The sequence below is a fragment of the Nipponia nippon genome, unplaced genomic scaffold (genome assembly GCF_047370975.1).
Source record: "Nipponia nippon isolate SJK-2023a ecotype South Korea unplaced genomic scaffold, ASM4737097v1 scaffold_8, whole genome shotgun sequence".
NCBI classification, from domain to species: Eukaryota; Metazoa; Chordata; class Aves; order Pelecaniformes; family Threskiornithidae; genus Nipponia; species Nipponia nippon.
This window is the reverse complement of record NW_028262402.1, coordinates 33,228,832-33,243,576: the sequence shown is the minus strand read 5'-3', so window position 1 is coordinate 33,243,576 and position 14,745 is coordinate 33,228,832. Positions and strand designations below refer to the sequence as shown.

General features: G+C 44.6%; 1 protein-coding gene across 1 annotated transcript in view; it reads right to left on the bottom strand.

Annotated features, from left to right (window-relative positions):
- Positions 1-14,173, bottom strand: part of FRMD3 (FERM domain containing 3) — a 150,884-nt gene extending 136,711 nt beyond the window's left edge. The window contains exon 1 of the mRNA XM_087741522.1: positions 14,009-14,173. Coding sequence (XP_087597648.1) covers positions 14,009-14,107 — 99 coding nt within the window. The 5' untranslated portion in view covers positions 14,108-14,173. The remainder of the gene's footprint in view (positions 1-14,008) is intronic.
- Between the last annotated feature and the right edge of the window lie 572 nt (positions 14,174-14,745).

The window sequence follows — 14,745 nt, the reverse complement described above, 5'->3', positions numbered from 1 at the left end:
ACAGCTTGGCTAAGCAGAAGGAGGGCACCAAAATCACGATTAGAGATCAATGCCCTCAAAATGACCAAAAGTTCCACCTGTGGATGATGGGAGCAAGAAGAAAGAAGGGGAAGACACAAAAATCCACATCTGCATGTTCCCTTTTATTTCCTAATCAATAAAAGATACAGCTGGAAAAACTGGAACAGAAATACAACTCTCTTGCAGTTCATTGGATTATAATGATAGCTCTGATCACAAAGCAACAACAGCATAAGTATTCACAGAGTAAAAAAGAACTGTAAAAAGATGTTGGAGTTATGAATACAAAAACATTCAGTTTGCATCTGTTTTTTCAGGACACGAGATATCCACTGAACTATCACAGAATGATAGAATCATTTAGATTGGAAAAGACCCTTAAGATCATTGAGTCCAACCGTTAACCTAGTACTGCCAAGTCCACCACTAAACCATGTCCTCAAGCACCACATCTACATGTCTTTTAAATACCTCCAGGGATGGGGACTCAACCACTTCCCTGGGCAGCCTGGTCCAGTGCCTGACTACCCTTTCAATGAAGAAGTTTTTCCTAATATTGAAGCTAAACCTCCCCTGGCACAACTTGAGGCCATTTCCTCTCATCCTATCACTTGTTACCTGGGAGAAGAGACCGACCCCCACCTCGCTACAACCTCCTTTCAAGTAGTTGTAGAGAGTGGTAAGGTCTCCCCTCAAACTAAACAACCCCAGCTCCCTCAGCCGCTCCTCATAAGACTTGTTGTCTAGACCCTTCACCAGCTTCGTTGCCCTTCTTTGGACACGCTCCAGCACCTCCATGTCCTTCTTGTAGTGAGGGGCCCAAAACTGAACACAGTACTCAAGGTGCAGCCTCACCAGTGCCGAGTACAGGGGCACTATCACCTCCCTGGTCCTGCTGGCCACACTATTCCTGATACAAGCTAGGATGCCATTGCCCTTCTTGGCCACCTGGGCACACTGCTGGCTCATGTTCAGGTGGCTGTCGACCAACACCCCCGGGGTCCTTTTCCGCCAGGCAGCTCTCCAGCCACTCCTCCCCAAGCCTGTAGCGCTGCCTGGGGTTGTTGTGACCCAAGTGCAGGACCCAGCACTCAGCAGGACTGAGCTAATGAACTACAAAAGATTACCAAAAAAAAGGAAAAAAACATCCACCAAAATATAGCATGAAACTTCAAAAACCAGTACTGCTGGTAATCGCTGTCCAAAGACTAACTCCAGATCATCATCAAAATGATGATCGAAAAAAGCACCTTGGGGGAAAAAAAAAAAGTCAATGAGACAAAAGTAAGCAATGACTAAAAAGTAAGCAATGACTAGTACGAATCTATAACAATTCTTTGAACATTCTCTGTGAAATAATTACAGGAATCAGCAAACCAGGGAACAATGTTTATCAACAGATCTATGTTTCTGTTGTGTATCCAACACAGTGTATTGTCCCACTTCCAAAAAGAAGTAGAAATCATAACCTAAAAGTGCTACAAATACAGGCACTGCAAAAAGGACTGAAAACTGTCTGGAGGACTGAAGAAAAAGGTAATGAAAAAGAGGTGCAACTGGTGAGTTAGATGGTGGCCCCAGAAAGGTATTGCAGGAGTCTGGGTTTAGGCATGGTATTGGTATCTTCATCCAGGATGGGGAAGGCAGTGAGCTAAGTGTTGCTGAAAGGCAGGAGTAGAAATCAAAACCAATGGGCCTGCAGGGCAGAATTACAACTCATATTTCCCCTCCTGCCCCAATCCAACCCAAGCCCCTGTGGTTCTTCCTATATTCACAAGCTGCAGAAGCCTCTAACAGAGCAGGGAGATGTCAAGTTATTTACACAAACCTAACTGCAACACAGCTCACCTCTTGACACCTTAAAGCAAACGTGAAGTAAAAAATAAGGAGTAAGATTTGAGTAGTAAAAATTGCCTTAGTGGCTGGGATCATAGATTTATGAACTATGTGTTCTTTCACTGGAATGAGTTTCTAAATAACAGGATAAGACAAAAAACAGTTGCAAACACTGGAAGGGTGTAGTCAATACTGTCATCTTCTCTGCAATGTACCACATAACTGCTGAAATCTCTGCACAACCGGAGTCTTGCTCTCTTCCTCACACATATCAGCCTCCAACTCCTGGAATTTCTTCTTCTACAGTAGTATTTTTACCCTCTTTACTTGAGTTAAAACTCAAGCCAACTACATGAATTACTTTGTGCGTTCTCATCATCACAACATGAATTAAGCATTCCCTTATTGTGTTTTCCCTGAAATTACACCATAAACTCTTCCGGGCAAGATACAAACCAGCCTCTGATTCTCAAAAAGCTACAGCATGAAAACTGCTACTGATTTGGTGCATGTAATCCACACACAAAAAATAACCAGAATTGTCCTGAGCACATTGTCCTGAAGCTGTATAGATTATTTTTCATTTTTCACTTAGATGTGCCACTCTTTTTGCTTTAATGCCCACAAGCCAGCAGCATCATTTGGTTTGGGGACTGACGATTCCTGCTCAAGTCTTCTCCATTCTGGTGGCTGTAAAGTACCAACTGCCAGACCCTATGAGAAAACTAATCCAGAAATCCTGGCAACTGAGTGGATTCTCCAGTCAAAACAGAAAAGCCTCCCGGATCTGCACCTAGCAACTGGCGGGGGCACCGCAAGCTGCTGGAGCAATTTCATCTGAACAGCTGAGTCTGCATGCTGAATCACTCATGGCACCGTCTGTAAAAGCCTCTGCTGTTTCCTTCCTTTTCCGCAGAAGGAGCTAAAGAAAACTCAGACAGAGAAGGAGCAAGCAGGGTCAGTGTGCTTGGTGCACTCCACCTATTGGCACACTGAACGTCTTGAGATAAATCCTTGAAGTCACCTAAGTTCAGGCTGGCACTGCACAGCTTCAGAGTTCAATTCACACCCTGGGTAGCTGTCCCATCTAAACGCAAGAGCAACCATCGCTCTCTGGCTGCAAAGTATTTATCTTTGCCACCCAATTTTAAAGTAACAGACTGAAAGTGAAGGATCAGCTGTATTTTACTCCAAAAAACCTAAAGAAATAGGACTAAAAGTACATGCCATAGCATCTCTGTGGCATGCATAGCACTCCAGAAAGCATCTTATCTGCACTTTTTGCAGTTACTCTTCAAAGAAATAACCGTGTCTCATTTCTCATTCCACTATAGGACTTGGAGTTTGTGTCCATAAAAATAAAAATAAAACCAAAACCCACCACCAACTGATGTCCTGATCTTGTGATCCTGCAGAGTACTTTTGTATTAGACTCTGTTGCTAAGAGCATTAAAAAAAAAAAAAAATCAAGATTCTGTCATCCCAGGAAAGATTACAGGTTCAAATCCAAGATCACAGCCACAGATCCTAAACACAGCTATTTTGTAAGCACCTACTAAAACAAGTGCTACTCCTAGTTTAACTACCACCAACTGTTGAAAATGCTCCACAAAATACTTAAAGAGTCTTAATTTAGCCAAATCAATACTTTTCCACTCAGAAGGACAGTGTTATGAACACAGTTACCATTTCAGTTGTTTTAGTATCAGAAATATAAAATATACCTTTAGCCTTTCACAAAATCTTTCTTTCTTTTTACTTTTTCTTTTTGAAAACAGAGATTGCATCTATACTAAAACTACTAAAACCCTCCAAGCATTTTGGAGTGTTGAAATCCACCACCCATGCTAACAAACTGTTAGAGCACTGCCTGACAAAAATCCAGTCGGTGCCAATTAGCATTCTTGCTGACCAGTTCCCAGGCATCGCCTGGCAGACAGAAGGGTCCAGGAACCATTCGCAAAAGGCAGTTCACATGCAGACACTCTGTTTCGGAGACAAAAAACATTTGACTAGCCTCCACGCCCAGAAACAATACAAATACACTATTACAGTCTGAAATTTATGCATCGATTTCCACAGGACTTCACCATTAACTTGAAATTGTGACTGCTTCTTGGTCTCTTTATATGTAATAAATTATTAAGTCCTGTTGTAAATTCTCCTGATATTGTTTGGGTTTGGAGGGATGAGGGGGATTGTTTGTTTGGTTTTTTTCATTTTGCAATCCCATTTCTTTTTTGCTTCTGTTGCAGTTACATGAAAGACCAAAAAAAGTGGGCATACAGACTGTGTGAAAAAGGTTTTACACAGTGCAGTCAGAAATACCCAAAGTTATCTTTGCAACATGTGCCCTTTTATAGTAAGTTTACATATTACAACATTAGGACAAAAAATGGCCAGGTGCATATTGTCTTGATTTTTGGTTTGTTTGGTTTTTTTTTAAAGCACAATTCTCTTCCAAGGAGAGTTGCTATGGGGAAAACATTATTGTCAGATGTTTGCAAGGAGTAAAGCATCTCTTCAGTCCAGATCGTTTACTTCTTCCTGGGGTTTAAGTAAACAAGGGAAAAATAACAAGTGTTTTTAATGAAGATGTTGACTCATTTAACATTTTACTAAAGGAAGTGTTTAAAGAGCAATAATTTTGCAGCCACTTAATACTTACGTTTCTTACTGTAACTATCTTGAATGGCCAGATTTCCAATTATTGCATGAGTTATTTCTGTTTGCGAACCCTTCTGCTGAAAAAGAACTCATGGTATTGTGCTGGTTTTGGCTGGGATAGAGTTAATTATCTTCTAGTAGCTGGTATGGGGCTATGTTTTGCATTTGTGATGAAACAGTGTTGATAACACAGGCATGTTTTAGTTATTGCTGAGCAGTGCTTACACAGAGTCAAGGCCTTTTCTGCTTCTCACCCCACCCCACCAGCGAGCAGGCTGGGGCTGCACAAGAAGCTGTGAGGGGACACAGCTGGGACAGCTGACCCCAACTGGCCAAAGGGATATCCCACACCATATGATGTCATGCTCAGCATATAAAGCTGGGGGAAGAAAAAGGAAGGGGGAGGATGTTTGAAGTGATGGCATTTGTCTTCTCAAGCAACCATTATGCGTGATGGAGCCCTGCTGTCCTGGAGATGGCTGAACACCTGCCTGCCCATGGGAAGGAGTGAATGAATTCCTTGTTTTGCTTTGTTTGTGCACGCGGCTTTTGCTTTCCCTATTAGACTGTCTTTATCTCAACCCACGAGTTTTCTCACTTTTACCCTTCTGATTCTCTCCCCCATCCCACCAGGGGGGAGTGAGCGAGCAGCTGTGTGCTGCTTAGCTGCTGGCTGGGGTTAAACCACAACAGTCATATAGCCCACACCTTCTCATTTCCAGCTGTGAGCAACCTTGAGACATTTTATATATATACATAACCTTATACAGATTGGTACGATCCATTTTCTCTCAAGTTTCCAGCATTACTTTCTAAATGTAACAATATTAGAGCATCAACATTCATTATTCATCGCTGGGTCCTCCTTAATTGAGTTTCTCAGTAATTCCCATGAACAGCAACCATGAATAGGATGATTACTATTCACACTTGGCCTACCACTGCCATAATTAACCATGAGCTGGAGAACAGTGTCTATCTTGACAGCACACTGAAATGGCAAGAGTTGATTATCAACACACCACCTTCAAAACCAACATATTAAACCCTGAAGAGAGGAAAACAGGAATGCTTTTATGAACTGAGTGCCTGCAGCTGGAAAGGATAAGATAAACTGATAGCAGAGGAGTGAAGGAAGAAAAAGTGTTTGGGGCCTTTTTTTTTTAGTCTTACACCAGAAAGAAAAAGATTTAATATTAATTTAATTACTGCTGAATTATTACAATTGTGTTTTCACTATCAGACAAGGAATTAAAACAGAGTGAGAACAACGTAATCTGATAAGAACAAAAAGACGATTTGTAAGGTCTAGAAACGATCTCAGAGAAAGCGAGGGTAGGGAGAAAAAGGAGGCTGTATTTACGCAAACAAATAACGAAGGAACAGACAAACAGCCTCAGCTGAAGGAAGAGCTATGAGGAGATATTTTCCATATGCAGCAGGGAAAGACACAGCAGAAGTCATCTGGTGACAGCTTGACTTTAACAGGAAAAGGAGAGAAAGATTATCTGGATGTTACGAACCTTGCCAACAGGTTGATATTATCCACACCAGGGAGAGGAGAGGAAGTGCAAAAAGAGAGAGAATAGGAGGAGAGCCATTTTCAGTATGTTTGATTTAATGAGCCAAAATACCGACAAGGACAGAGACCTGTGCTACAGAAAACAAGCATTTTATCACAGAATTACTGTCCAGTCCTCCCAACCCACCTGCTTTTTTGAGGGAGCAGTGAAAATTCAGCTGCCATTTCTCTCATTCTTTAACCTAAGTGTTTAAACCTTCAGTTTTTAATATACTGTCTGTTCCAGGGAACCAGCAACAACCATACAGGCAAAATCTAGACTCCCTACTTCACCTTCCCATAGAAAAGGCACTAATCTCTTCTTTTGTTAAAGGTCATTTCAGGAGAATTGATATACTTTATTAAATCATTCCTGACCTATACAGAAACTTCGATCTAGGCAAATACCAAAAAGTGAAAACACAGTAATTCCTCACCAATGATTCATTTCAGCTCTTATCTTAGGCCAATTAATTCTGCCAAATGATCGCTTCTTCAGCAGCCTCCTATATTAGATCTGTATCAGTGTGCTGAAGATGCCTAGACAGGCAAGAGCATTTCAAGGTGCAAGAAGACTAAGCCCCATGAGCTGCCAAAAGCCCTTTCAATATGAAAGAGCGTATGAAGTTCCGCAAGCAGAAAGCACCCTGTATCTCACAGGAGCCACTTTCCACCTCACAGTATCCAACCGATGATTTGCACTTTCGAGATCTAAGATATGCTGCATTGTATTATTGATTTTCCAGTTGCCTTTTATTATCACTACAGCTCCACCCCTACTGTTCAGCCAGTGTCCAAACATGCATGACAATAAAGAATGTAAAAATTTTATCCAAAGCTGTTAGAAAAATTAAAGGTGGGTAAAAGTGAAAAGATTATACTTACATTAGCTAACTTTGTCTAAGGATACCTGCATATTTCATATCTATTTCCTCCACACTGCAGCACTGGGCCTCACCAATATATTGAAACACTTATCTTCTAGACTGTTTGTATTTACTGAAATACATGTTCATCTTCAACCCTGGATTGGGCAAGTCCTTAAGCACACATTTAAGTTCCCCTGCCTTTGTTTACTAGCAACAAAACATGAATTACAATGCCAATTGCAATACACAGGAAATACACAGTTAAAATGAAAGGCAAGAGCACCGTCTTTAGGATAGAGAAATTTCAGATTTGTTCATTGATCAGACAACATGGAGTGTGGAAAAAAGCTAATTGACAGTCATAAATAAGCTTTATCCAACACAAAAGCAGATCAGCTGCAGTTAGTTAGTATATATTGAATAAAATCCTGCATAAGCCATCTTTGTAAGTATTTTCATTTAAGAATAACAAGAAAGAACAACAGAGTTTGTGAATTGGTAGCAACATGTAAGTATTGCACATAGATATGTGCCTTTCCCCTACCAGAGGTACAGAAACCAATGTTAAGCAAATCATAGAATCGTTTAGGTTGGAAGGGACCTTCAAGATCATCTGGTTCCAACCCCCTGCCATGGGCAGGGACACCTTCCACTAGACCAGGTTGCTCAAAGCCCCATCCAGCCTGGCCTTGAACGCTTCCAGGGATGGGGCATACTGAGCTTCACAAACACTTACCAAAATCCATCAAGACAATTAATTTCTTAATTTGAAAATGAGAACTCCCAACACCCTAGTAACTTTCTAGTAGCACTTTCTACTCCTTGTTTCCTTTTCAGCCCTGGCAGGAACTAAGAGCACATCCATAAGTGCTATTAAAAAGAAAACATGTTACTGCAAATTTAATCAAACACATGAACTGACAACAGAGGTAGCTTTAACCCATAGGCTTAGCTTAATTAGAGAGGCTTCTCATCTGCAGCTCTCACCAAGAGTAGAGGCTCAAGCATGAAGTTAGGAATACAAATTCTAGCATGCAGTTTCTAAAATGTGTCAACAGAACATGGCACAGGATCCATCCTAACTTGCATCCCCTTCCTTATCTCGTCTTACTATTTTGAACTGTTACAGCATCATCCCAGCAGCTCAAGGCGCTTGCTGGTTACGGCTCTGACATCGCTTACAGGATAAATATAAATTCACTAAATCTCCTGCCTGCTGTCTACATAATCCCTTAACCTTTCCCTTTCCACAGCTATGGTTCTCTGCCTTCCTCTCATCTCTGGCCTCTCTGCTCTTTTCAATTCTCATGTTGCCTCCCCTTTCCCACTTATTTTTCCAAATCATCCACATTCAGCATATCTTCACAGTGAGATTCATCGACACTGCTCTTTTACCTCACAGCCTGTTTCAGCATATTGTTTTGGTTTTTACACTTTATTGAGGGATGGGAATTTTAAAGAGAGTTCTTTGGTTAACTCTATTAAATTTAGCATCTGCCTCCAAGACACAGACCAAGCAGAAAATAAAAAGCAAGAAGGCAAGTTTCCAGTCATCAATGCGCTACAAAAAGAACTAGACAGGACACTGTATGTCACATTTAAAAGGAGAAAAAAATAACCAAGTCAAGCTAGGAAATTATTAGCCAAGCTACAGGCAGCAGTATTCAAACTGCACAGAAACTGCTTCTGAATTAAGATTAAAAAGACACAAGGCCATCTTACACTATTGGACCATCACTGGCAGAAAGAAATGAGCCTTCTCAGATTTTGTCACCCTCATTTTCACTTACACAAAAGAAGGTAAAAGGTCTAAGAACAGACCAAGAGTAAGCCAAAGCTTTGCTCTGCTTGTTTTCTTCCTGATTTCTAAAACAGTTTTTAAAAATTATGTCTTCTGCTTGCTCAAAAGCTGGACACACACAGAAATTCAAGTTTGTTCTTTTAAACGACAATCAAATAATCATTTAGATAGATACATACAAAAAAAAATCAGTAGTGTAGCCAGGTGATATTTTTGGGGATATCTATACAGATTTTTGTTTGGGAAAGCTCATACAAAGCAAGACCTGTGTCATTATAAAGGCCCCGTTACTACACAATTTTGCATATGGGCTGAGGCACAACAAGATCCAGTCATACAGTATTTCTACAAATAAACACACAGGCAGCAAAGTTCACTACCACTATCAATAATAAGCTCCAGCTGAGAGAAGAGCCTCATTCATGTCAGCCTTATCTCCAGTTCTGCACAGCTGGACCTGAACAGCTCAAGGAGTAAAGTAGAACTTTTATTAATTTAAAAATTAAGTAACACGTAAAATATAGCATTTTTCTAGAGTGAGCTTATAATTTTGTATTAACCTCATATAGAGAAATAAATTTAGAGTTATAATGGTTACTAATACACACTTACTCATATTTTTAAAAAACTAAAGGAACAGTAGCATGCTCGAGAGTCACTTCAGTTAAAGGAGGTATGCTGAAGCCCGTGCCTTATTTAAAGCATGCCAGTGGCACCACTGAACCCAAGGTATACTTACATATTTAATAACAAACAGTCTACCCTAACAGGACCTTGATGGTTAACTTTACTCACAACTGAAATAAGCACAATCAATCTTACGGAATAAGCCAGGCGAAAAAAAAAAAAAATCCTTACTATTTAAGATGTTTAGGCTATTATTACTAAAAGGTTAATTAGATGCTTGAAGTTTTTGCATGAAGCCTGCAAAAACGGGAGTAAAGTGCTCGTTATGTCAATGACTCAGAAAATAAGTATCTCATTAGTACCTCCAGAAAGGAGGTCTTCCTGCTGCTCCAGACACATTTCCAATAGTTTTGAAGACCTACTTCCCCCACTGCCCTCTTTCAAGCCTTGGTTCTGTGCTTTATCAGGCAGCCTGCACAAGCAGGTCACCTCTCTCTCTTGTGCATGGAAACAGACAGTGGCCACTGGCCCTTCAGGCTGTTTTTCATAACCTCTCCATTTTAGCTGTGCCACTACAACTTCACCCTACTGCTGCTGTAAGGTCGCCCACCATATGGGTCCCAGAGAGGCTTCACAAACAAACAAAAAACATGGGAAAATAAATGTCATCACAAGAATTAGTTAAGTGTCCCTTGGGCCCCAGCCCTTTCTTGTGTCTGTCACCACAGATAATTTGCAGTCACGAAGTCTCTCAGATGAGGAGGACGACACACTGAATCCTGACCTTTGAGCTGCAGACCTAGCCTTGAGCAACTTGGTGACCTACATGGCAGCTGCACAGCTCGGTAACTAGTTGGCTGGAGTCTGAAAATGCATGATTCATCTCTGATTCTCCCCACACCACCCTATATGCTGCCACTAGACTGTTTGCTATAAAACGTAATTTCCAAAAGCAGGGTCTATTAGCCTGTTGGCTTGTTGAAACACTGCTTTGAAATAACCTTAATAGTAAAAAGAAAAATTTATTTTATTTTCCTACCTAAACACTATGAAATATACACAGGGAGAAAAAAAATACACATATATATGCAGCACCTAAATACATTTGCTACCGCTTACTTTTCCTAACGCTACCTCTCAATGTTTTAGCTGAGTAACACACAATTCTGGTTGCACATTTTGTAGGGACAAAGATCTACACTGCATCCACAGAGATTTTAATTACAGACATCTCTGCACTGAAGTGGTACTGGGGCCCTCTGATACCAGCCCATGTGTGCAAGCCAACTGCTAGAAAGATACACCTGAAAAAGTAGGGTTTGGCAAAACTTAGTGCGCTAAAATGCAGCAAATCATCAGCTACATACATCACCATCCAGACTAGCTGCATATCCCCCCTCCTTTGCCTCTGAAAATGCACAGCTAGAATTTCAGTCATCACCATTCCTTACTGCATCCGTGTCCTTAAGAGACTCTGTTGGCGTTTCTCATTGTTGTAGAATTAGGCTTTCTTATCCTCTTAATGACCAAAACACAGCTGTCCAACATGTTCCAGCTGGCACAACCCTGGCATCTCTGCTGTTAACCCAGCAGCGTATCATCTGGGCTATTTTGTCTCACTGAATATGCATCAACATGCACAAATACAACTAACTGACAACTTTTTTTTTTTTCCATTCAAAAATAAAATTGTAGCATTGTGGAAGCTCCTAGCAAGTTTTGTCCACCTTATGAAGTTCAAATACAGATCTGATCGAGAGGCTAAAGACAGAAATTGAGTGGTTTGGGATTTGTTAGTCTACTGTCTTAATAGCTATGCACATACGAGAGGACAAATAAATTATACAGCTAAATTATATCTCCTCTGTATATACAGTGATAGGTAAGGGGCAGCTATCTATAGATAGGATTAAGCGATTCGACGTGTGTGGCACAGGAAAGAGTGAAAGGTAGGTCAGAACTATGAAATGTCATCATTAATTGAATGTTCCTGCTGATGTGACCAAAAGCAAAGTAGTTCCTCATACTAGGATCTGCATTTATGTGTTTAGAATTTCAGTACCTAAAAATCCTAGGGAAAAAGAACGGTAGCCATTCCCACATTTAAATATTTTTGGTCAGTGTGCAGACTCAGGAAAACAAGTTCTAGACAAGTTTATAATAGAATTCAATTTTCAGGATTACCCTTAGAACTGTAGTAGTTAAAATATTTTCAGCTGTGGCATAAAACACTTTTCCCCTGCAAGCATTACCTGTGGAATGAGCGAACACGCTGCAATTCGATTCAACCGGTTCTGAGCTCATTACTTCACCTTGCACAATGTAACACCTAAAGTAATGATGTTTTTTTTCTACCCTGTGGGCATCGAAGGGCATACTCTTAGTCTGTGTAAATCTGTTGAGCACTGTAAATCTACAGAGCTGTAATGACACCATCTCAGATTCTGACTTTAAATTCATCATTGTTTAAAGAGACTAATTTTTAAAAATGCTGAATAAGTTATGCAAAGCTTGCATTAAGCTCCAAGAAAATGCTCTGAACGCCATTCTGCTTCTTACCCATTAAAGCTATGATCTCATAACTATGCTATTTATTAACAAGAGCACTACAGTGATACAGGTACAAGCTGTTTCAGTAATTTCCTGTTACTTCCACGCTATATGCTGTTTGAGAGTAACTAGTACACACGTACCAATTGGGAGAGGAGCAGCTGGAGAGCAGCTCTGCAGAAAGGGATCTGGGGGTGCTGGTTGACAGCAAGCTCAATATGAGCCAGCAGCGTGCCCTGGCAGCCAGGAGGGCAAACCACATCCTGGGGTTCATCAAACCCGGCATAACCAGTTGGTCAAAAGAGGTGATTATCCCGCTGTTGTGCATCGGTGCAGCCTCAACTTGAACGCTGTGTGCAGTTCTGGACCCCACAATTTAAGAAGGATGTAAAGGTCCTTGAATGTATTCAGAGGAGGGCAACAAAGCTGGTGGAAGGGCTGGAAGGCATGTCCTGTGAGGAGCGGCTGAGGGCTCTGGGCTTGTCTACTTTGGCGAGAAGGAGGCTGAGGGGTGACCTCATTGCTCTCCACAGGTTCCTGAGGAGGGGAAGTGGAGAGGGAGCTGCTGATCTCTTCTCCCTGGGATCCAGTGATAGGACACATGGGACAGGTTCAGAGCTGCACCAGGGGAGGTTTAGACTGGGCATTAGGAAGCATTTCTTTACTGAGAGGGTGGTGAAACACTGGAACAGGCTTCCTAGAGAGGTGGTTGATGCCCCAAGCCTGCCAGTGCCTTAAAAAGAGGCACTTGGACAATAGCTTTCATAATATTCTTTAACTTTTGGTCAACCCTGAAGTGGTCACGCAGTTGGACTAGATGATCGTTGTAGGTCCCTCCCAACTGGAACTATTCTATTCTATTCTATTCTAGTATTAAATGGCTCCTTTGGAACTAATAAAAAACAGAATTTGGTCCAAGCAAAAATGTAGCTTGTATCTCGTGGCACTTGATTTTTTCAGCCATAGTTGGTCTTTGTACAAGACCACCAACTTGATTTAAAGCTGTGGATATGTCATACTACCAGAGTGACAGAAAGACCGACTATGAGTGACAAACAACTTCCTAAACGACCCCTCACTTCTGCCGATCTGGATGCCAAGCTCATCTCAGTGATTCTAGGAATGCCATGGAAATTTCAAACAGAGTAACTTGGTTTCTAACACTTGCAGTTTAAGAATCTGTAAGACTTCCATAACGTAGCAGAGTTTGGGTCTTGTTGGGACACCTAAAATACCCCTGCTTGCACACACTACAAACACCGCTGTTCCACCAGAAATTCACAGACTCCTTACTCTTCACCTCCTTATCCTTATTACTTGAAGGAATAAAAAGCGACTAAGTAATTAGGAAGAGGGACTACAGCAAAGTTGCCTTCTTTCCAACTGCACAACTACTATCACTGAAAATCCTTCTGTAAGTTATCGTTTGCCTTCAATTAAGAGGACGGGGGAGCAGCGCTTCATTTTGAACTCTGCCCACTGTCTCTGTAACAGCGCTTCCTGACACCGCACGCCGCGGGCCCTGCTCCCCAGGCAGGGCTTCCCCGGCACCGGAGAGCAGGTCCTCCCCGCACACCACCTCCGCAGCAAGAAGTGCCCACCGGGGCGCTCCCTCACCGCGCCGCGGGACGGCGAAGGCGCCGCCGGGGGTCCCCCTCCCCGCCCGGGCCGCCGCTCCCCGGGGACGCCGCAGCCCAGCGGGCTCCTCCTGCCCGCGGGGATGCCGCGCCGGCGGTGTCGGAGCACGGCGGACCCCGCGGCTCCAGCAGCGGCCGGGCGGGCTCCGCGCCGCGCTGTGCAACGCCGTGGCGCAGCGGCGGGAGGCGGCGGCGAAGCCGCGGCTGCCCACGCCGCAGGTGCGCGGAGCCCGGCGCAGGGGAATCGGGCGTGCGGGGAGCTCCCGCCGGCCGCGGCCGCGCCGAGCCCAGCCCAGCCCAGCCGAGCCGCCGCCCGGGCCCTGCCACCGGCTCCGCGCCCGGCAGCCGCCGCCTGAGTCCCGGCCCAGCTCCGCGCCCCCGGGCCGTGGTGCCGCTGCCGGCCGAGCCGCCCCGCCGCCGCCCCTCTCCCGGCCGGCACCTGGATGTGGCAGGAGATCTCGGAGTCGTCCAGCAGCCGCACGGTGCATTTCATCTCCGGGCTCAGCGACCTGATGCTGGAGCTCCGGAACCGGATCATCCCGGCAGCCCGCCCGCCGCCGCCGCCGCCCCGCAGGCAGCCGCAGGGGGCCAGCCTGCAGCGGCGCCCGGCCGACCGCGGCACGGCACGGCACGGCGCGGCGCGGCGCGGCACGGCACGGCACAGCGCGGCGGCGGCGCCGCCCCTCAGCCCCGCGGAGCCCCGCCGCCGCCCGCCATCCGCCCGCCCGCCGCGGCTGGGGCCGCCGCTGCGTCAGGCGGCGTTCCGCTCGCCGGCCTCAGCATCCTCCTGCGCCCGCCCCCGGCACGGCACGGCCCGGCACGGCCCGGCCCGCGGGGGCACCTCTCCGCCCTCACCTGCTCCTCCCCCCCGCTCCTCCGCCCCGCCGACCCCGGCGGGGCTGCCGGCGGGGCTCCGCGCCGTCGGGCTGGGGCAGAAAGGCGGCCCCAGAAGGAAATGGCCAGCGGTTTGTTCGCCTTCCCCGCCACAGGCGTCCTTCGCCTGGTTTTGAGTGCATACGAGCGACTGGTACTCGCGTGGGAGCGGCCGGTGCCCCGCCAAGGGGGACATCCCCTCAGCTGCGGCGGGGACTGAAGCCTCCGCGCTGCCTGCTCGCCCATAGCGCGGGTCTCCGGGGCATCCCAATACAACCCGACTGCAGGAGGAGGACTGTGAAA